This window comes from Nycticebus coucang, chromosome 2 (assembly GCF_027406575.1).
Source record: "Nycticebus coucang isolate mNycCou1 chromosome 2, mNycCou1.pri, whole genome shotgun sequence".
Classification (NCBI taxonomy): Eukaryota; Metazoa; Chordata; class Mammalia; order Primates; family Lorisidae; genus Nycticebus; species Nycticebus coucang.
The window spans coordinates 10,223,644-10,246,532 of record NC_069781.1 but is presented as its reverse complement, the minus strand read 5'-3'; the positions used below and the strand labels follow the sequence as shown (position 1 = coordinate 10,246,532).

General features: G+C 46.6%; 2 protein-coding genes across 24 annotated transcripts in view; one reads left to right on the top strand and one right to left on the bottom strand.

Moving 5' to 3' along the window:
- RALGPS1 (Ral GEF with PH domain and SH3 binding motif 1) overlaps nucleotides 1-22,889 on the top strand; it is a 300,534-nt gene that overhangs the window by 170,850 nt on the left and 106,795 nt on the right. The window lies entirely within an intron of this gene.
- ANGPTL2 (angiopoietin like 2) overlaps nucleotides 1-22,889 on the bottom strand; it is a 41,887-nt gene that overhangs the window by 9,759 nt on the left and 9,239 nt on the right. For both annotated transcript variants that reach the window (XM_053562252.1, XM_053562242.1), the window contains exon 2: nucleotides 18,562-19,427. In XM_053562252.1, the coding sequence (XP_053418227.1) occupies nucleotides 18,562-19,378 (817 nt within the window). In that variant the 5' untranslated portion in view covers nucleotides 19,379-19,427. The remainder of the gene's footprint in view (nucleotides 1-18,561; nucleotides 19,428-22,889) is intronic.

Here is a 22,889-nt window from a genome sequence, read left to right as displayed (position 1 = left end):
GAATGAAAATTAGTCAGGAAAATAGTTAACACTGAAACTTTGGCAGCAGTAAAATTGCCATGTATCTCCATTAGAAAGGCTGAGCCAAAACATGACTGCTTTGAGGAGAAATCTGCAACTCTCCCATCTAAATCATGTAGTGATGAATCTGTAACTGTCACCTACGAATAATGCCATTGCGAAGGGTACCAAGGCGTCTGTGGTAGAACTGGGGGGCTGGGGAAGGACTTCACGCTCAGAGTAAGGAGCCCATGGCACCAGGCTTGGTGGCTTCACCCACTCACCATGTGACTAGGCAAGTTCCTCACTAAGCCCCAATTTCTTCTGTAAAATGGGACCCTGGCTGTCCTGAGGATCTCAAGAACACAAGAGCGCCTGGCATGGAGGCCAACAGGGTGGGTACGCAGTGAAGATTTGCCCATCTTTTTTCCTTTGCTAGATGAACATTGACATTTTTGATGTTGTTTGCCCCCCTTCCCCACACCCTCATGCTACTGTATTTGTTTTTCAATTTCTAAGAACAAAAGTAAGATTATTTACTAATAGATATTTTCCACAAGGCATATATTTATTTATTTATTTATTTTTGTAGAGACAGAGTTTCACTCTATCGCCCTCGGTAGAGTGCTGTGGTGTCACAACTCACAGCAACCTCCAACTCCTGGGCTTAGGCGATTCTCTTGCCTCAGCCTCCTGAGTAGCTGGGACTACAGGCACCCACAACAACACCCAGCTATATTTTGTTGCAGTTTGGCCGGGGCTGGGTTTGAACCCGCCACCCTCGGTGTATGGAGCTGGTGCCCTACCCACTGAGCCACAGGCCCCACCCAACAAGGCACATTTTAAAAGTCAGAATTTTAGTGGAGAGAGCCACAAAGATATCTTGAAATAAAGAATGGAAATCTTTTTTGTCCTCAAAACTGAATTTTCAGTGTGCAGTGGGCAGAGTGTTCCCTTTGGCACAGTGTGAAGTGTCCCAGTGGTATTTGACTTGGCTTCCCTTCTGAGAGGGCAGCTCTGTCCGGAATACCAGTCCAACACTAACTCGGCAACACCTGGCTTGGAGTGGAGGGAGCGCCACAACCTCATCTCTATAAAGCCCACATTTACACTCTCAGCAAAGCAGTAGCCAAATGTTCCACGTGGAGGAAGTGCAGCCTCATGGCCCAGTTGAGTCTGCATGGTTCCCTGGAGAAGCAGTGTGGGGCAGGGGAGGAACACAAGCCCTGGCACAGCAAGCCTGGGGAGGGGGTGTGGGCAAACAGGAACACGGCCCCGAGCCCCAGGGCTGAGCCCTGGTAGGTGCTGGAGGTGAGCAGGTCTGGGTGTTTAATCCCCTCGGTGCTCCCTTCCTGCTCTCCACCGTTCTTGACAGGAGCACAGCCTCCCAGGAAACAGCATCCGCTTCATTGGCTGCTGAGCTGGTGCTCGTTGCCCACAGCAGAGGGCTGTTCTGGTGAAGCTGAGCTGGAGCTGGCCACGAGGCCAGCCCTAAGCATCAGTCTCTACCCAGGTCCCAGTAAAGAAATGAGCTCACAAACCGCCTGAGCTTTAAGCGCAATGACCCCTCCCACGAGGAAAATGTGGCCCCGAGGTTATCAGACCTTGAGTCTGGGAACTAAGAAGTGGAGCCCCTGGGGAGGGGTGGTAGAGGGGCTGCCTCTTCTCCGCTGGCTGTGCCATGGGGAGAGCAGCAGAGTCCTTCCTGGCCCTGAGCCAGACTAGACCACGTGGCTGGCTGGTGGCCAGACAGGCCTCGTCACCTGCTAAGCCCAGGTCCAAGTGTCAGGACCTGACCACCTTGGACCACATAGAGGGCCCTCTGGCCTTGGGAAACATTCTGGGGAGCTGGTCCTGGGAATGTTTCAGTCTGTACGTGGGTGCTGGGGAGAGCCTTCTGTGATACCACTAAGACGCGTTGTGCTTTTACATGAGAACTGTATGCTGTTTTCAATTATTCTTGCTGATGGTCTGTCTCCAAAAAGTCTTTTTGCCACTCCCTAAAACATTTTTCTAACAGGAGAAATGACTATTTGTTGAAATTGGATCTGAAATTTCCTACCCAAATGAATACAGCCAGGGCACGTGGACTACATAGGTGTGAGTCCCACCGTAGCCAGCATCAGGACTCCTTGGGCATCCCAAGAGGGCAGGAGGACAGACGGGGGTGGGAGTGGGCATTGGGACGTGAGGGGCAGCAGTGAAGAGCAGTTACATGTGGTGCCCAAGTTTTGTTTATCCAGAAGGCCTGGCAAAGTAATGTTTTGGTCCTGGAAATATAGTATAGATATTCTACGTCAATCACTGCTTTCAAGCAGACCAGAGGACTAAACAATAACTTAAACACAGGAATAGCTTGTATGCTCCCAAAGGCATTCATTTCCTGCAGAACTTCAGAGCTGACATGTTTGTCCTTTCGTGCCTGCTTTCAGCCGCTTTCGTCCTCAGGTGATGGGCACAGCCTGAGACCAGTGAGCTTTTCAGGAGTTTATGAAATGTATAAGGCCTAAAAAAAAACTTATTGGCTGTAAAATATCAAAAGAAAACTGCAAAATCAAAATTTATTAGTATGTATTTAAATTTCTGCAAAGTCTAACATCTTGTCAAGTTTATTGTTAATTTCGTCTTCATGAAAATGGTATTACTTTTGAAAATAATTTGGTTAGATTTTTTTCACTTCCAAGAAATCCTGAACATGCCTGATGTTTGCCGAGAAGTCAGAGCCAACCATAAATTAATTGAGTCACTCTTAGCCAAATAATTTGAAGGGCAAAATTATTAAATCCTTTCAAAATTGTTACAGTAAAAATTATATGAGATGTGTGAGGTGGGTATACTTGAATGCCTTTGCTACAGCTGGAGGCCTCCATCTTAGGGCTCTTAGGGCCATGAAGGCTTAAAAGAGTCCTGTTTCTCCTGTTTGTACTGTTGCTTTCCAAGGAATGCTTTCCAGTCACTGTGCCCACTCTTAGATTCCATCAGGGCAGCTGGGCAGGAGGAGAAATGGGCTTTTTAAAGACATTGGGCTAGAAGGAGCTGTGGTGCTCTCGCTGTATGCTGAAGTAAGCGACTCGCTGTGGCTCCCTGGCACTGATGGGAGCAAAGCCCTGGGGCTCCCTGGGGGCAGTGGTCAGGCACCCAAGGCTGCCTGGGTGAGGGAGGTCTCTGGATGTAGAGGTGGGCAGTGCACCAAGGCTTCCCAGGTACACCGAGAGTGACGAGGCCTCTCAGCTCAGAGACTGGTGGTGCCATTCTGTCGACACATGATGGGAGAACTTATTGGAGCCCTGATTGCAGCCCACAGACACTGAACAGGTGGTACCGCTGTGTCGGGCCAATCTACTGTCCACAGACACTGAACAGGTGGTACCGCTGTGTCGGGCCAATCTACCGTCCACAGACACTGAACAGGTGGTACCGCTGTGTCGGGCAAATCTACTGTCCACAGACACTGAACAGGTGGTACCACTGTGTCGGACCAATCTACTGACCCTTTCCAAGGAAGGGGATCAACTTCACTGATGGCATTTTAAGGAGCCTTTGTTGGTTTTTATTGATTACCTTTTAATCCTTTACATGCTCACAAACCCCCTTTTATATTCTTTTGTATAATTTTACTGGGACTCAGTGACAAGTCAGTGGGCATGTAATTTCTGGTATCATGTCATTTTACTGAAAGCAGGACTTTTATCTGGCGCCAAGCCTGGTCTTTGTGATTTCTTGACTACCAACGGTGGCCCCAACAGCATATCTGCAAGGGCCTCAGGCCTCCTCATCGCCTCCTCCAGGGAAACTCGCTACCCAGAAGAGCTACTTAATCCTGTTCAGGGTTCCAGAAATGCTATGTATACACACACACACACACACACACACACACACACACACAATAAAGGGGAGTACTTCAAAGGTGACTGTAGTTCACAGCTTTGCAAGGGTAGTACCTTGAAGGTGACTGCACTTATACTTGGCAATGAGGTATGCAGCACTTTTTCTAGGATAAATTCACAAACTTGATTATCCAACCGTATGTGTATATTTTCACATCATGTTAGGGGCGTTGGGGGTGCGTCTCCCCATTAGACTATGGGCTCCTTTGGAGCAGTCCTCTTGGAGGCAGCAAGTGTGTGTCGGTCTCTCAGTTGCAGGCTTGCTCCGCACCCCTCAGTGCCCCGCGTGCTTCTCTCCCTCCTGTACCTTCTCACCGCTGTGAGCTGCATTCCCTTTGCTCCATTCTGTGCCTTTCAGCTTGAGAACCAATAAAAATGAATCCCTCTAAAAACAGGTACCCCACAGCAGACAATCTGCATTCAGAATAAAGCCTGGCAAAGGAAACCTGTTTTGTGGGTGTGTCTGGCCAGGCGGGGTCTGCACACTATGTCTGGGATAGGGCCAAATGGGTACATTTTGTTCTTTTGAACCTTATGTTAGACATACTAAGATACTTAACTTCAACATTTAGAAATTTATTTATTTATTTATTTATTTATTTATTTTTTTTTTTTTTTAGAGACCGAGTTTCACTTTATGGCCCTTGGTAGAGTGCCATGGCATCACACAGCTCACAGCAACCTCCAACTCCTGGGCTTAAGCGATTCTCTTGCCTCAGCCTCCCAAGTAGCTAGGACTACAGGCGCCCACCACAACACCCGGCTATTTTTTTGTTGCAGTTTGGCCGGGGCCGGGTTTGAACCCGCCACCCTCGGTATATGGGGCTGGCGCCTTACCGACTGAGCTACAGGTGCCGCCCCAACATTTAGAAATTTAAAAGCTATTGTGTCATTTAAATTATCCTTTCTTAGTACAGTATTTCTTTGTATGTATAGTAATTTTAACGTAAATTGTTGTCTTCAAAAAAATCTATTCATGGCTCAGCACCTGTGGCTCAAGCAGCTAAGGTGCCAGCCACGTACACCTGAGCTGGCAGGTTCAAATCCAGCCCAGGCCCACCAAACAATGACAGCTGCAACCAAAAAATAGCTGGGCATTGTGGTAAGTGCCTGTAGTCCCAGCTACTTGGGAGGCAGAGGCAGGGGAATCACTTGAGCCCAGGAGTTGGAGGTTGCTGTGAGCTATGATGCCACAGCACTCTACCCAGGGTGACAGCTTGAGGCTCTGTCTCAAGAAAAAAAAAAATCTATTCAGAAAAATTACTTATTCCTTTTTAAAAAAAAAAAATCTCTTAAAACTATTTTACTCCAGGCCCTGCAGCTCTATTAGCTCATCTTGAGATACAGGATGAGGACCATCAGGCTTCATAATCTTCATCCAGATTCATCCCAGGGAGAGCTGGAGCTGTAGGTGGCGCTGTCTCCTTATTCCCACAGATAGGTCTCCACCGCTGTGTCCTTGGTGGTTGTAGATAGAAATCACTGACGTACACTTTGTTACTTTTACAAACTATTATAGTCCATTTTCTGAGAACAGAGTACCATAGGATGGGTAATTTATAAAGAAAAAAAGTTAATTTGGTTCATGGTTCTAGAGGCTGAAAAGTCCAAGAGCATGGCCCTGACGTCTGGTGATGGCCTCTGTGTTGCGTCAGCCCATGGCGGAAGGGCAGGCAGTCAGCAAGAGAGACAGCAAAATGAGGACCAAACTTCATCCTCTTATCAGAGGCCCTCTCCTGTGATAACCGACTTAGTCCTGCAATAATGGCATTCTTCCATTCATGAGCGTTCTGCCCTCATGACCTGATCACCTCTTCAAGGCCCCACCTCCCAATTCAATCTCAACATAAGGTTTGAAAAGGACATTCAAACCATAGCATGAACTAACCATCAGGGACAACAAACCCAGCCAACTTTGTTTTAGACATTTTGTAGTATGAGGCTGACTTCATTTAATAATGCTTTATCGTTTTTGGGGGTTTTTTTTGCAGCTTCTCAGGGTATGGTATATTACATATAAATTCCCCACAACAGTCCATCTGTATGATTAGTGCCTGAGCTCCAGGATTTTCTAGATTTCTGTCAGTTTGCCAAGTGCCAAACTGTTGGGATTTCCAGGCTGCAAGATGCCAGATCACCAGACTTTTAACAGTAACAAGCTGATAGTTTATCTCCTGTGGCTGTAAACAGCTTGTGAATTTAGCCAAATGTCTTACTGGGAAAACTTCCTGAGGAGTAGAGGGAGAGCTTTCCATCACCTCAAAAGGCTTTTTGCGTCAGCTCCCAAAGTACCAGAGGAGGAGGGAGAGAAGGCAAAGTAAGAAGCGAGATGGCCGCAGGGACCCTCGCCCAGGTGGGCCGTCTTCCTTAGTGGCTTTTGTTTAGGAGGAAGCTAGCAAAGAATGCTCTTTGAGATAACACCAGATTACGTAGTTGGTAATGAATTTGGAATCTTATTTTGTTTAACAAAAAATTTTAGAGAAAAGAAAGTATAGTTCAGTGGAAGCAACACACCTCCTAGAGGCAGATGACCTGAGTGGGCTTTCCTCTGTGACTTTGAAGGCTGAGGGGTCACTACAGTCACCCTCACTCACCATTATCACCACACCTCATGCTCTCCAGCTCTCTACAGCACTCAAGCCTGAAAGCTGTTCTGCTGGCACAGGTCCACCTGCACATAGCTGCCACCCTCCACCTGCTTCAGTACCTGCTTGCCCTCCAGAAGGGATGGACACTACGGCATCATAGGGTTTATTCTCTATTTGTTGAGGAACTATATCTCATGTACATAGTTCCTGCCTTATGGGATAAAATAAAATGCAGAGGGAAGAGTTTTCCACTTAGGAAAACACTCTTGTTCATGTTGTCCAGGCCTTCCTGGCGGTGGGCAACCTGTCGTGAGAAAGCTGTGGTTTCCGTGCCTGCACCGTTACCGCACAGTGATAGGTGGCAGTGTGGAGGTCACCTAACATGGCCAGAGAAGATCGTATCTACTGACATTTACATATTTAGGGCTCATATTTAAAGCAGTCAGGACTTGAGACTTGGCTATACATTGAAATGCTGAATAGAAGTGACCCCAGAGTTGGGCGGCGCCTGTGGCTCAGTGAGTAGGGCGCCGGCCCCATATGCCGAGGGTGGCGGGTTCAAACCCAGCCCCAGCCAAACTGCAACAACAAAAAAAAAATAGCCGGGCGTTGTGGCGGGCGCCTGTAGTCCCAGCTACTCGGGAGGCTGAGGCAGGAGAATCGCCTAATCCCAGGAGTTGGAGGTTGCTGTGAGCTGTGTGAGGCCACGGCACTCTACCGAGGGACATAAAGTGAGACTCTGTCTCTACGGAAAAAAAAAAAAAAAAAAAAGAAGAAGTGACCCCAGAGGATATGTCCAGATTTGACCAAAATTAAAAATTAGATTTGCTGCAGCTTCTGGTGGGTCTGCTTGCTGGGAGTCAGGTGCACACTGTGTCTTCTGTTGGCGAGCTCGGGTAGTTCCTGTGAGGCCTGGGAAGGGGCAGCGTGGCATCAGCGGGATTTGTATTGTTAGAACTAGGAGCATTCTAATACCACATCTACCATGTCTGCTCCCAGGGCTGTTTGGAACCTGGTGCTAGGAAAAAATGAAAGAAGGTCGGGTCCCTGGCAGCTGGGGCCAAGCCAGGTATTCCTGGGACGATCTTCACACCATTGTCCCTCCATCCTCCCCATAGAGATGCGCAGAATCCCAGAGTGTGAAGACAGACTCGGGTTTGCACCGAGGCTGAGTGACTTCCTAGCTCTGTAATCTTGGCTAAGTCACCTGACCTCTCTGAACCTCAAAAGCGTAGAAGTTACAAGTTCAGGGACTTGTCCAGCTCTGCCACCAACAGGTGCTGTGACAGGAAGGCTGTGCTAGGGGATCCAGGCGGCCCCTTGCAATTCTAGCAGTTCATGATTTTATGGCCCCTTATTCATCCATTGAGAAAGAAAATGAGCTGGTTATGTTCTCATTCTCCGGGGCATTCTCCGGAGAGAAAACAGAAATACCCACTTCTTATGATCTTTAAAGATTTGTTTCCACCAGAGCCCGGCCATGACGGTTGGTGGTGGCCTTGTCTTTTCCTCCCTGATCAGTCCTGGGACATGTGCTGTACAGGAGGGCTGGCACATGCATGGCTCTTCCTGGGGTGGGCTGGAAACAGCCTCCCAGAGCCCAGGCGCTCATTCTGTCATTGACCTCTGAGAGAACGACCCCTGCAGCATTTCTCTTTAACAGCAGCTATAGGACCATTCGTAGGCCCATCACAGTGTCATCCTAACCAGAATGCTCACAGGGCTGGCCAGACTTGAGAGAGACAGGACAAAGCCCAAGTGAGAAGCCAGGAGCCGCCTGCCCTCCTGTGCCAGCCTGTGACTGTCCCGCTGTGGCTGGGAACAAGCTGGAGAGTGCAGCTTCAGATAAGTGGCCACAGCTCCCTCATCCCCTGGGGAAGGGTGTGCTGTGGGCTGGGCCACCCAGACAGGGAGGAAAGAGCAGCGGGCTCTGGGGTTACCAAAAGAAAGATTTAAAAGCTGCTGTGGCAATGTCCCCAGGAACAAAAGATCTGTTGGGCTAGAGCACAGAAGGGGGTTTTGTCTTCCAGGACCAGAACCTGCCCCAAGTTATCAGAACAGGCTTAGTAAGAAGCCTGTTTGGCTGGGCAGCCTGATTGGCTAGGCAGACTGCTCAGGAGAGAGACCATTTGGTTTATCCTCCCAGTTTAGTCCCAGTACTAGGAACCAGGAATGGGCAGGGCCCTCCCCTAGAAGCCCTAGTTCCCCTCCTCCCAGCTCTGCCTGCCTACCCTGCATCCACGGCTGGGTGCTTAGTGCCAGCTGGGAGCACCTCATGTGGGAACTCAGCAGTAAGATGAGTCACAAGGAATCTACTAATGATCAAGTACCAACATTTGGGGAGACTTTACTTTTAAAAAAGAAGGTAAATTGTCCTACATTCAACTTATCTCCATAATGAGATCATTGGTCTCCCCCCAGGCTAGCCTGCTGAGTGCAAGAAAAAACGGCAGGTGAGGTGTGCAGGAGCCTGGGCACACAGAGCCCTTGCTGGACTGAGACCACGGAGAAGCAGGGCATCGGGATCATCTGAGGGGCCAGGAGAGGCCCCTGGGTCTTTGCATGAGCTCATCTCCATCAGGGCCCCACTAGTAACTTGGTTTCCCAACAACAGATCTGCCTGATAAACTGATTAAAGATGCAAAAAAGAAGTACTACTGCTGAAAGGAGAGCCTCTCCTTCCCCCTAGACAGGCTCCGTGTGCCACCTTAGTATACCCCCGAGCCTCATGACGGGATATTACCACAGGGCCCAGACAGCCCAGTTTTCACTGCATTCCTGATTTGAGGTACTTTGTGATGTTGGCTCCACAGATTCTCACAATGCTCTGGAAATTTTGACCTTGATAGATGTTCTCTCCCAGAGAAATCCTTTGTCAGACCTTTTGTGCTGATTTTAGGGGCTAGATATGATGGGCACTGAATGGATCCCAGATCTATTCATGGCACCTCCCCTGGAGATCAGGGCCCATAGCTGTCACCAGCTCCCCCAAGTCCAGCACTGTGACCAGCAAGAAGTAGGGCTTAACCTGTGTTGGCTACACCACATGACATTACATGCTTGATTGTATTGTTCCCGCATCATAAACTTGGAGATTGTGAGTCTTGTCCCTATTGTACAGAGGAGAAAATTGAGGTTCAGGGGAGTTAAATAACTTTCTCATGAGCTAACAGCTAACAAGGAGTAGAGGCTAGGTGCACATATAGGTCTCTATTCCTATACTATACATGTACTAGCTTAGTTTCAAGCTCAGGAATTTCCTAAAATTGTTGAGTTGGAAACCAGCCGGACTCCCATCAAGATTCTAACATTCAGCAGAGCCTTCATTTGGTGACTAAGGGCACATTTTTCCCTCTGGGTATTTTATCAAGACATATTAACATACCCTGACCTCTCTTTTGGAGCTTCTGACTTAAAACTATATTTATACCCCTTGAATTCGCACATCAAAAAACAAAACACCCCCGACATGTACACAGAGGGAACCACCAGATCTAAAAAGGCATTGCTTGTTTTCAGTCTCTTTGTTTTAAGATGAAGAGGCCAAGATTAAAGGAGACTCATAGCTTGTTGTGGGCCTAGCACTGTGCATAACAGTTTTTTGTAGTATTTTATTTCATAGAAATGTTGATTGGGAATAGATTAAAATAGTGCTCACCAGGGCACTATCCAAGACCTGATAGGCACTGTTTTTAATCTATCCTCAAGTGATACATAAGGAGACTGAGATTCAGAAGGACAAAGTGACATGCCTAATCAGCAGAGGAAGCAGGATTTGCATCCAGGTCATTCTACTCCAAAGTGCTTGCCGCCAGCACTTGCCCCCTGGCCAGGTCTTTTCTTGAGGTGCTACAGCAGATGCTCTGCCCTGTGTTTGCATCCCCCACCCCACCCCAGCTGGCCAGAAGACAGTGTTGCTCTTGTGCTTTGAGCTGGCCAACCTCCTGCACTCAGCTTCAGCCCCTCTCTGGAATTAGCAAGAAGTTCCTCTTTCTAGTACTGGTGGTTATTTTTTAAAATGTAAAATAATAAATATTACGGGGTATTTTTAGTAAAAACATCTCCCTGCTTGTATAAGGAAGTGGTACCAAAAGCACTGACTTGGGGAAGATACATGGTTACTTTTTGCAAAGATGAATCTAGTTTTCAAAAGGCAGCTCACTGGGAAGGCTGAAGTGTCCTGGATGAATGACAGGCTGGGCCTCAGGGCACTGGGTGGTGCTGACATTCTGACAGGGGAGCCTCTGGCCAACTCCACCCGGAAGTGAGGATTCCCAGAGTCCTAGAGCATAGAGGAGCCAGCCAGGGACTTGAAGTAAAAAGGGCTGAATTCAGTTCTAGCTTGAGGGTACTAAGCCTAGGTGCAAGTTGTTTAACCCGTCTGTAGGAGCTGTGGGGCTTAATTATGTCATATACATGGAAACACCCATGCTTGTATCTTAGTTAAACTTCAAGACTTGCCAGCAAATCTGTTCCTCTCCTAATAATGATACTTTGAGAATTATCATATTTTAAGATGAAATGTATATATAAGAATATAGTAAAGTGGGGGGCGGAGACAAGATGGCTGACTGAAGCCAGCTTTCCATAGAGGCTCCCATCCAGAAGGAGAGTTAAAGGACAGAAATTTAGCAAGTAACCTGGTGGATTAGAGCTGCACCAAGAGAGAAGATTGAAGAACGCACATAAATCCCGCTGAGGCGAGCTGCAACCCCAAGGATACAAACAAAAGGTACAAAATCCATCACCAAGCGTACGGGAGCCCCCTCCCCCATGAGAACGGCTCAGAGTGCCTCATGAACAAACGAGCAGAGTTCAAAGGTCCTCCCACTAAACTCCTGGGAAGAGACACTCTAGAAACTGGACCTACCTCCCCTACTAGGGTGACATGGCGTTCTCCTGTATAAAACTGTATATATTCTCTACCTGCAACTCTGAGCTCCCAGCAGTCCCCTCCACTCTCACTCTGAGGTCTGGAGGCCTGTCCCCCAGGAGTCCAGATTCTTGGGTGATTTCTCAAGGGGTGTGGACAGGGCCTAGACTGCAGCTGGTCAGTGCTGATTCTGCAGCACGGGAGTGAGGATAAGACAGTCGGCTGAGAGGGAACCACGCCGGAGCGGTGGTGCCCTGAGGCACAGAGCAGCAGCTGTTTTTGGCAACAATAGGGCTCACCCCCAGATATTCTGAAGCCACACCCCCAGTCTCCCTAGGCAACCAGAGGAGGCCAGGCATCTTCTTAGGTGGCAACCACCTCGGAACAGATCTGGGACAGAAACACAGGCCCCATGAGTAAAGGGTTTGCCTGAGGTGGTACCAGCTGGGTGGAGTGCGGGGACTAGAAAATGCACGTGCAGAGCCAGGAAATTCCCAGTGCAGGGCTGACCCAGAGGACCGCTTTGCTGAGCCTAAGACGCACCCGGCCCTCACGGGATTGTCAGCCTATAGACAAAGGAAGGCAGGAGGCTAGAACTGACAGCTAACCAGGCTGCAAATACAAACCTGCAGGAGCAAAGACAGGGCCTGAGGCATAGGCTCTGGGAACCCAAAACAGCTTCTCTTCTGCAGGGGAATTTAGCAGGGACTGAAACAAATTCCCGCAAAGTTGTTCTGTTCTGTTCTGTCAGTAACATCAATCAGGGGCAGGGCTGGAACTGAGTGAACACCCCCCCAGCCTCCATCAAGGTTGTCAGGCCTCACCTCCCCCTGCTGGATAGAGGCAGAGCACAGCAGCCTGGCTGAGCAGATACAGATGTCCTTGTGATTCAGGCAGGTGCAAACCCCTGGAGTATCTGTTCACTAGAAGCAACTGGGTCACAGCCCTGTGGGGCTATCAGTGACTGGGTGTGACAGAGGTGCAAGGTGGGGAAGGAGGCATCAACCTTCCCAGACTAATCTATTTGCTGGGTGGGTCCTCCTAACTTCACAGAGCACCGCAGCAAGTCATATCTGAGTTGTCACCAGACCCTTGTGATCCATTTGCCAGAGACCTTTTGAACTCTCCCACCTGAGACAGGTGCTAACTGAGACAATTGATTTGGACCTTTTGAACTGAGCCATTCGCCTGAGGACTATTCAAGTGGTGCTCTGGGTGTGTGGTTGTAGGAAGGTTTGATTTTTCTTTTCCAATTGTTGCCTGTGGGGGGCGAGGTGACTTAATTGCTGGTATTTCTCCACAGCTGAGACTTCAACCCAGAGTAACTGTTTCACTAGGGTCAGACAGAAACCAGCTGAAAACAAGGCAGAACCACTTAGCCCCACCACACCAAACAGGTCCCCAGTTTCTCAGGCCATAGCACTATACGGGTCCTCGACAAAGCTCCAAGGGAAAAATCAAATGGTGTAAAATAATCATGGGGTGGAATCAGCAGAAAAACTCTGGTAACATGAATAACCAGAATAGATCAACCCCACCAAGGAAAGATATGGCAGATTTAAATGAAGATCCCATTCATAAACAGCTGGCCGAGATGTCAGAAATCGAATTCAGAATTTAGGTCGCAAACAAGATTAATAGAATGGAGGAAAATTTGGAATTAGAAATTCGAGGAGCAATTCAAAAGTCGGAATTAGAAATTTGAGGAGAAATTCAAAAGTTGTCTCAAGAATTTAACGAATTTAAAGATAAAACCACCAAAGACGCACTGAAGCAAGAATTTGCAGCCCTCAAAGATCTGAAAAATACAGTAGAATCCCTCAGTAACAGAGTGGAGCAAGCAGAAGAAAGGATTTCTGACATTGAAGACAAAGCCTTTGAACGCTCCCAAACTCTCAAAGAGGAAGAGAAATGGAGAGCAAAAATGGATCCTTCTCTCAGAGAGCTCTGGGATAATTCGAAGAAGGCTAATATCCGCATCGTTGGAATCCCTGAAAGTGATGAAGTGGCCTCGCAAGGCACAGAGGCCCTTCTCCATGACATTATGAAAGAGAATTTTCCAGACATGCCAAGAGATTCTGAAATTCAGATAGCAGACAGTTTCAGAACACCAGCATGACTCAATCAGAATAAGACATCCTCCAGGCATATCATAATTAACTTCACTAAAGTTAATATGAAGGAGAAAATTCTGAAAGCAGCCAGACACAAGAAATCCATTACCTACAAAAGGAAGAATATTAAAATGATTACAGATCTCTGCTGAAACTTTTCAAGCCAGAAGGGGTAGTCATCAACTTTCAATCTCCTAAAGCAAAATAACTTTCAACCCCGGATCGTGTATCCAGCTAAACTGAGTTTCATTTATCATGGAGAAATTGAATACTTTAATGACATTCATATGTTGAAGAAATTTGCCATAACCAAACCAGCTCTTCAGGATATTCTCAGACCTATCCTCCATAATGACCAACCCAATCCTCTACCACAAAAGTAAACTCACTCAGAAACTTTTGATCAAACTCCAACTTCCACAGTGGTGAAAGGATTAAAAACGTCCTCTGGACTTTCGAAAAACTTGATACCCAAAATTTTACCAGACTTATCAATATTCTTCATTAATGTGAATGGCTTAAACTGTCCTCTAGAGAGACACAGGTTAGCTGACTGGATACAAAAACTCAGGCCAGATATTTGCTGCAAACAAGAGTCACATCTTACCTTAAAAGATGAATATAGACTCAGGGTGAAAGGATGGTCGTCCATATTTCAGGCAAATGGTAATCAGAAAAAAGCAGGTGTTGCAATTCTATTTGCAGACACAATAGGCTTTAAACCAACAAAAGTAAGGAAGGATAAGAATGATCACTTCATATTTGTTAAGGGTAATACTCAATATGATAAGATTTCAATTATTAATATTTATGCACCCAACCAGAATGCACCTCAATTTATAAGAGAAACTCTAACAGACATGAGCAACTTAATTTCCTCAAGCTCCATAATAGTTGGAGATTTCAACACTCCTTTGGCAGTGTTGGATAGATCCTCCAATAAGAAGCTGAGCAAAGAAATTTTAGATTTAAACCTAACCATCCAACATTTGGATTTAGCAGACATCTACAGAACATTTCATCCCAACAAAACTGAATACACATACTTCTCATCAGCCCACGGAACATACTCCAAAATCGATCACATCTGAGGTCACAAGTCTAACCTCAGTAAATATGAAGGAATAGAAATAATTCCTTGCATCTTCTTGGACCACTATGGAATAAAAGTTGAACTCAGTAACAACAGGAATCAGCATACTCATACAAAAACATGGAAGTTAACCTTATGCTGAATGATAGCTGGGTCAGAGATGAGATTAAGAAGGAAGTTGCCAAATTTTTTGAACAAAACGACAATAAAGACACGAACTATCAGAACCTCTGGGATACCGCAAAGGCAGTCCTAAGAGGGAAATTTATAGCACTGCAAGCCTTCCTCAAGAGAATGGAAAGAGAGGAAGTTAACAACTTAATGGGACATCTCAAGCAACTGGAAAAGGAAGAACATTCCAATCCCAAACCCAGTATAGAAAAGAAATAACCAAAATTAGAGCAGAATTAAATGAAATTGAAAACAAAAGAATTATACAACAGATCAATAAATGAAAAAGTTAGGTTTTTGAAAAGGTCAATAAAATAGATAAACCTTTGGCTAACCTAACCAGGTAAAAAAGAGTAAAATCGCCAATCTCATCAATCAGAAACAACAAAGAGAAAATAACAGCAGTCTCCTCAGAAATTCAAAAAATCCTTAATGAATATTACAAGAACCTTATTCTCAGAAATATGAAAATCTGAAGGAAATTGACCGATACTTGGAAGCATGTCACCTTCCAAGACTTAGCCAGAATCAAGTGGAAATGTTGAACAGGCCCATATCAAGTTCTCAAATAGCATCAACCATACAAAGTCTCCCTAAAAAGAAAAGCCCGGGACCAGATGGCTTCATATCAGAATTCTACCAAACCTTTAAAGAGGAACTATATTACTCAACCTGTTCCAAAATGTAGAAAAAGAAGGAAGACTACCCAACACGTTCTATGAAACAAACATCACCCTGATCCCCAAACCAGGAAAAGACCCAACAAGAAAAGAAAATCATAGACCAATATCACTAATGAATATAGATGCAAAAATATTCAACAAGTTCCTAACAAAATCCAGCAACACATCAAACAAATTATACATCATGACCAAGTCGGTTTTATCCCAGGGTCTCAAGGCTGGTTCAATATACGTAAATCTATAAGTATAATTCAGCACATAAACAAATTAAAAACCAAAGACCATATGATTCTCTCAATTGATGCAGAAAAAGCTGTTGATAATATCCAGCATCCCTTCATGATCAGAACACTTAAGAAAATTGGTATAGAAGAGACATTTCTTAAACCAATAGAGGCCATCTACAGCAAACCCACAGCCAATATCGTATTGAATGGAGTTAAATTGAAATCGTTTCCACTCAGATCAGGAACCAGACAAGGCTGCCCATTGTCTCCACTGCTCTTTAACATTGTAATGGAAGTTTTAGCCACCGCATTAGGAAAGAAAAGGCGATCAAGGGTATCCATGTAGGGTCAGAAGAGATCAAACTTTCACTCTTCGCAGATGATATGATTGCATATCTGGAAAACACCAGGGATTCTACTACAAAACTTTTAGAAGTGATCAAGGAATACAGCAGCATTTCAGGTTACAAAATCAACATTCATAAATCAGTAGCCTTTATACCAACAATAGTCAAGCTGAAAAAATAGTTAAGGACTCTATTCTATTCACAGTAGTGCCAAAGAAGATGAAATATTTGGGAGTTTATCTAACAAAGGATGTGAAAGATCTCTATAAAGAGAACTATGAAACTCTAAGAAAAGAAATAGCTGAAAATGTTAACAAATGGAAAAACATACCCTGCTCATGGCTGGGGAGAATCAACATTGTTAAAATGTCCATACTACCCAAAGCAATATACAATTTTAATGCAATTCCTATTAAAGCTCCACGGTCATACTTTAAAGATCTTGAAAAAATAATACTTCATTTTATATGGAATCAGAAAAAACTTCGAATAGCCAAGACATTACTCAGAAATAAAAACAAAGCAGGAAGAATCATGCTACTAGACCTGTGACTGTACTATAAATCGATAGTGATCAAAACAGCATGGTACTGGCATAAAAACAGAGATGTCTGGAACAGAATAAAGAACCAAGAGATGAACCCAGCTACTTACCGTTATTTGATCTTTGACAAGCCAATTAAAAACATTCAGTGGGGAAAAGATTCCCTATTTAATAAATGGTGCTGGGTGAACTGGCTGGCAACCTGTAGAAGACTGAAACTGGACCCACACCTTTCACCATTAACTAAGATAGACTCTCACTGGATTAAAGATTTAAACTTAAGACATGAAACTATAAAGATACTAGAAGAGAGTGCAGGGAAAACCCTTGAAGAAATCGGTCTGGGCAAGTATTTTATGAGGAGGACCCCCCCCACCCCGGGCAATTGAAGCAGCTTCAAAAATACACTATTGGGACCTGATCAAACTAAAAAGCTTCTGCACAGCCAAGAACACAGTAACTAAAGCAAGCAGACAGCCCTCAGAATGGGAGAAAATATTTGCAGGTTATGTCTCTGACAAAGGTTTAATAACCAGAATCCACAGAGACCTCAAACGTATAAGCAAGAAAAGAACAAGTGATTCCATCGCAGGGTGGGCAAGGGACTTGAAGAGAAACTTCTCTGAAGAAGACAGGCTCATGGCCTACAGACATATGAAAAAATGCTCATCATTTTTAATCATCAGAGAAATGCAAATCAAAACTACTTGGGATATCATCTAACTCCAGTAAGATTAGCCCATATCACAAAATCCCAAGACCAGAGATGTTGGCGTGGATGTGAAGAAAAGGGAACACTTCTACACTGCTGGTGGGAATGCAAATTAATACATTCCTTTTGGAAAGATGTTTGGAGAACACTCAGAGATCTAAAAATAGATCTGCCATTCAATCCTATAATTCCTCTACTAGGCGTATACCCAGAAGACCAAAAATCACATTATAACAAAGATATTTGTACCAGAATGTTTATTGCAGCCCAATTCATAATTGCTAAGTCATGGAAAAAGCCCAAGTGCCCCTCGATCCACGAATGGATTAATAAATTGTGGTATATGTACATCATGGAATATTATGCAGCCTTAAAGAAAGATGGAGACTTTACGTCTTTCGTGTTTACATGGATGGAGCTGGAATATATTCTTCTTAGTAAAGTATCTCAAGAATGGAAGAAAAAGTATCCAATGTACTCAGCCCTACTATGAAACTAATTTATGGCTTTCACATGAAAGCTATAACCCAGTTATAACCTAAGAATAGGGGGAAGGGAGAGAGGGAGGGGAGGGAGGAGGAAGATGGGTGGAGGGAGGGTGATTGGTGGGATTACACCTGCGGTGCATCTTACAAGGGTACACGTGAAACTTAGTAAATGTAGAATATAAATGTCTTAACACAATAACTAAGAAAATGCCAGGAAGGCTATGTTAACCAGTGTGATGAAAATGTGTCAAATGGTCTATAAAACCAGTGTATGCCCCATGATCGCATTAATATACACAGCTATGATTTAATAATAAAAAAATAATATAGTAAAGCATCATTGAAAATTCTAGACTCTAGGAAATATTTGGGCTTTAGAAAGGACTCCTTCCCATCCCCCAGCCCTACAATGTGTTTATCCTACATTTAACTTGGTGACACTTTCCCTTCTTCGGGCCTATTGTTTATTTGGTGAGCATTGTCAAAATGTGCTCGGCACCGTCCACAAGCTTTTGGGTATTGGTACACTGATCTATCCACCAGCACAGGGCATCCTATCCTGTAAAACTCCAGGTCTTGGGTTCCCTCTCAGAAGTCAGGGAACATTTGAGCTCTTCTGAAACTCCCTGTTTCCTGATTCTACCTAAAGCATCCTTCTGAGGAATGTGGTCCCCACCACCCCCATTGGCTCCCACTTGGCTCAGCGCAGGGGATTGTGCAAGTCCTTGGCTGGCTTCAACCGGCCGTGGCTTTTTCTCACTTGTGGTCACAGCCAAGGGAAGCCTGGCGCCTGGCTCTGAGGCCCACGTGAATCGGAATCCCAGAAGGACTTACCCGACGGCTTGTCTGTGGAGGACGGGAGACTGGTGAGGGTGGGCATGGTGGGCAGTGGGGGAGGCAGCACCTTCAAGTTCTGGTCACTCTGGATCTCGTTGGTGGAGATCTGGTTGATGATGCGATTGTAGTTGGGTGGCTGGTAGACCCGGGGCGGGGTGGCAGGTGGGGGCTGGGGCATGGGCCTGGCCGCAGGCACCCTCTGGCAGTGCTCCTCGAGCTGCGCGATGATCTCCGACTGGTTGTGGGCCAGCATGGCCAGGTGCTGGTACTTGTGCTCCAGGTCCTTGTACTTGCTGGCCAGCTGCAGCATGTCAGCTGTCTGGTTCAGGATCCTGTTCTCCAGCTGTGAGAGCTCCAGCGCGTTGTCCCGCTTGCGGATGATCTCGTGCAGGAGCTGCATGTAGAGCTGCGTCACCCGTGAGTTCATGTTGCGGCTCTCCTTGCGCAGCAGCTTCACCTCGCTCACGATGCCGCCGTCCACCTCCACCAGCTGCTGCAGTGTCTCAATCTGCCGCTTCTGCTTGAGCAGCTCATTGTTGAGCAGCTCCAGCTCTTGCTTATGCACTCGGTTCTCCAGGAGCACCTCCGGCTCCTTGGAGTTGACGCAGATGGCACCTGTGACCCGTTGCTGGGGCACGATGAAGGTGTAGGTGCACTTGTCCTGGGACTCGCCAGCCCGCTTGTACCTGTTCAGGTAAATGAACTCTCTTGGAGAGCCCTCCTCAGTGCCCTCAAATCCATCCTCCTGGCCAGCAGCGGCTCCCATGGCAGCCAGCAGTCCCAGCCACCAGCACGTCACACACAGTGGCCTCATGGTCTTTGCAAAATGGTGATTCTTCTTTGTGAGTAGAATCTGTGAAGGCCTGAAAGTAAACAGAGGGGAGAATCAGTGATGCTCCTGCAGGTGCCAGTGCCCTGGGCCATCAGTGATCCTAGTCTTCTCCCTAGGCAGAGCTTTCCAAAAACACAGCTTCAAGAGGCCACATTCTACCCTCCTAGAGTCAGAGAGTCATTTCTGCAAGCAACAGAAGGAGACAGACAACCTGAAAGGAGAAAGGAAAGGCCCAGGGCATCTGAAGACAGGAGGCCATGGCTCTGCCATCCCTGGATTCAGCTCTAATGTCCACAGCCCCCTTGCTGAGCTCCTGGCCCGAAGCTGGAGAGCAAAATCCAGGGAGCTTCAAGCTATTGTCCAATCTCCATTCTCCTATGCCTCTGCCGCTGCCTCCTCAGACCAATAAGTCTCCCCATTCTATACTTACATACCCCCATAAACTTCCCCCTTGTAACACCTGCCACACGTGATGAATTGTGGTTCTGTTTGATTTCTGTTGGACTCCAAGCTTCATGAGGGCAGGTCCTGTGTCTGATTCAACCTTGTATCCTCAGGATATTGCACCAAGCAGGCTCTTGGCAAATATTTTTTAAATAAATGAATTGCTAGACACAGTCTGGAATGCCATCAGAGTCTAGTGGACAGTATCAGCGGAAGGATGTGTCCGGTCATGTGGCTCTAGCCTGTGTGTTAGCTAGTATTTATGTGTTAGCTAAGCTACAGAGTCCAAACAGGAACAAACAAATGAGCTCTTCTAAATCCAAATATTTGCAAAAGCCAGTGGCTGCCTGTTCCTGATCATTGCAACATGATTAAGTCAGAAGGGAGCAGAACACAGATATGTGCCTCTGGGTTGTTTTAGTTCTATTCTTGGACCATTCATCCCTTCACCAGATGTCCATTGAACATCTATGGTGTGCACGGCAGTGTGGTGGCTGCCGGGCTACAGCTACAAACAGGACGGAGCCAGATCCTGCCCTCACGGGGCTTCCACATCCTTAGAGCCTTCCCAAATCCTGGGAAACAGAAACACCACATGCTAGGAGAGGGTATAACAGGGAACTGACCTAATCTAGGGGTCAGGAATGCTTCCCTGAGAACGTGACCTTTACACTGACCTTTGAGGGATGAGTAGGAGTTAGGCGGACCAAAGAGGGGAGGACGTGCAGATGCCGCCTCGCACCCACCCAAGGGCCTTGTTCCAGTGGTCCTCCCCCATCTCTCCTGCATCCTCACATTTTTCCTATAGTCATGTTATTTCTCTCAACTTAAAGAGAAAACTCTCTCTGACCCCACGTCCCTTCTCCAGTTATTGCTCCATTTCTCTGTTCTCCTTTTGAGCAAAGCCCTCCAAGGAATTGCCTATAATCACTATTTCCAGAAAGTTCCTCTCTTCTGTTCTCTCTTGAATGCACCCCACCAGAACTTGCCCCCACCCCTTCACTCCAGGGGCTCTGGACGAGCCAGATCAGAGGGCCAGTTCTTGGTCCTCATTAATGTTTTGCCTCCCAGCTCTGTGGCACTTTAGTTGGGATCTCCTGAACATTCTTTCCTCTGGCCTCACTGGCTGCTCCTCCTCAGCCTCCTTTGCTGGTTCATCTTCATATTCCTGTCCTCTTCCTACTGGGAACTCAGAGCTCAGTCCTCAGACTCTGGTTTACCTTGGTGATCTCACCCAGTCTTTGTCTCCGTGGAGCACTGATCATACCACGTTTGTTTTCCCCCTGATCTCAACCTATCAAAAAACAAACTCCTGTCTTCCTTATACCTCCATCCCAACCCGTTCATCCCACTTTTTCTGGTAACTCTGTTCTAGTTGCTCAGACCAAAAACCCCTTGATATCGTCCTGCACTCCTTTGTCTCTTTCATATCTCATATTAATGTCACCACCAAATTATGATCATAGTATCCTGAAAATATTCCCAGAATTTGACTGCTTCTCTCCACCACCTGGCACACGCCACCTGCACCTCGTGCCTGGCCCGTGGCAGTAGTCGGTCTCCTAACTGGGCTCCCTCCCCTGCCCTCATGACCCTGCAGTCTGTCTTCAACCCACCAGCCAGAGCAATCCTTTAAGAAAAGTCAGACTGGGTCACTCTTCTGACTCAAAACCCTGCAAGGGTCCTCAGCTTGGAGGAAAAGCTAATGAGTCTCCAAGGCCCTCTATGATCTGGCCCCTGCTCCCTCGCTGATGCCATCCCTCACCCTTCCACCTTGGCCATCCCCTACGGCCACACTGCCTCCTGGATGTTCCTCAAGCTTGCTAAGCGCTCTTTGTACTCAGGCCCTATCTACCTTCTATTCTAGACACTGTCACCTCTGTCTTCATTGCTCACTTCCTCAACCTCTTTCAGGCCTTGCTGAAGTATCACCTTCTCAGTGAGATGCTCCCTGCTTATTTAAGACTGTGACCTCACCACCTCCCCCTCCAGAGTCCTTGTCATAATCAAATATATGCTGTCTCCCTGCCCCGTCCTCTGGAATATGAGCTCCATGAGGTTGGTGTCATCACTCCCCTTGTAGTGTTTAGCATGTGCCCTAGAACACCGTGGGAGCTGAGCAGTGGGGAGTGGTGGGAAGAGGGATGTGAGGGCAGGGAACCAAAAGACAAGAGACCACCTGAGGGCTGGAGTTGCACAGAGGAGGGGCAACATGTTGTGTTTTTAGTAAAACACATAGCATCTATTTACTAAGCACCTACTGTACACCTGACCCTGCACTAAACATTTCACAGGTGTTTTCGGCTATATCTAAAGTAGATGCTGCTGGTATCTATACTGTATGGATGAGGAAACTGAGACTCGGAGAGGCTGAGTGATTTGCCCAAGATCACAAAACTAGAAGATGGCAGAACCAAGGTTAAACCCTTATCTGATGGACTGGACCCTTTAAACTCTTCATTACCACACAGAAATGCATTTAATCTGGTTTTTAGCAGTAAAAAGGTATCGGCATGACCACTCTTTGAGTTCACGTTAACCTATGCTAAAATAACAACCATGACATGAGACCTGAAGGTTTTATCCTCCCTGGCCTTTTCAGGGGCTTCTCTGCTAAGCACCCTGGGTCCAGAATTCACCTTATGCCACCCAGTGGGCAGTTACAAAACAGACCCGGTGCTCGCTGAGCATGCTGAGCTGTTTCCCACGTACATGACAAAGCATAGCATGGTTCCACTGGCCAGGGAGAGAAAGGTGTTCAAGAACTTCTGGTTTGGGTTCTGCTAGGAGTTAGTGCTGCAGTGATGTCAATGGAAACCTAGCTGAGTTTGGAAGTGTTTGCCTGGTTTCCAATGGTGCTTTGGCGGCTCCAGTGCTGGTGGCCACGCCTGCCCCAGAACAATGGGAAAACCCCGCTCTCCTCTCCTCCCCCTTTCTGAGCTAGGGAGGTCCTTCTGGGTCAATGCCTTCTTCAGGCTGCTTACCTGTAGCAGCTGATGACAAATACCTTTCTGTGCTTGTGTGGGCGCTGGCCTTAGCCCTGGCCAAG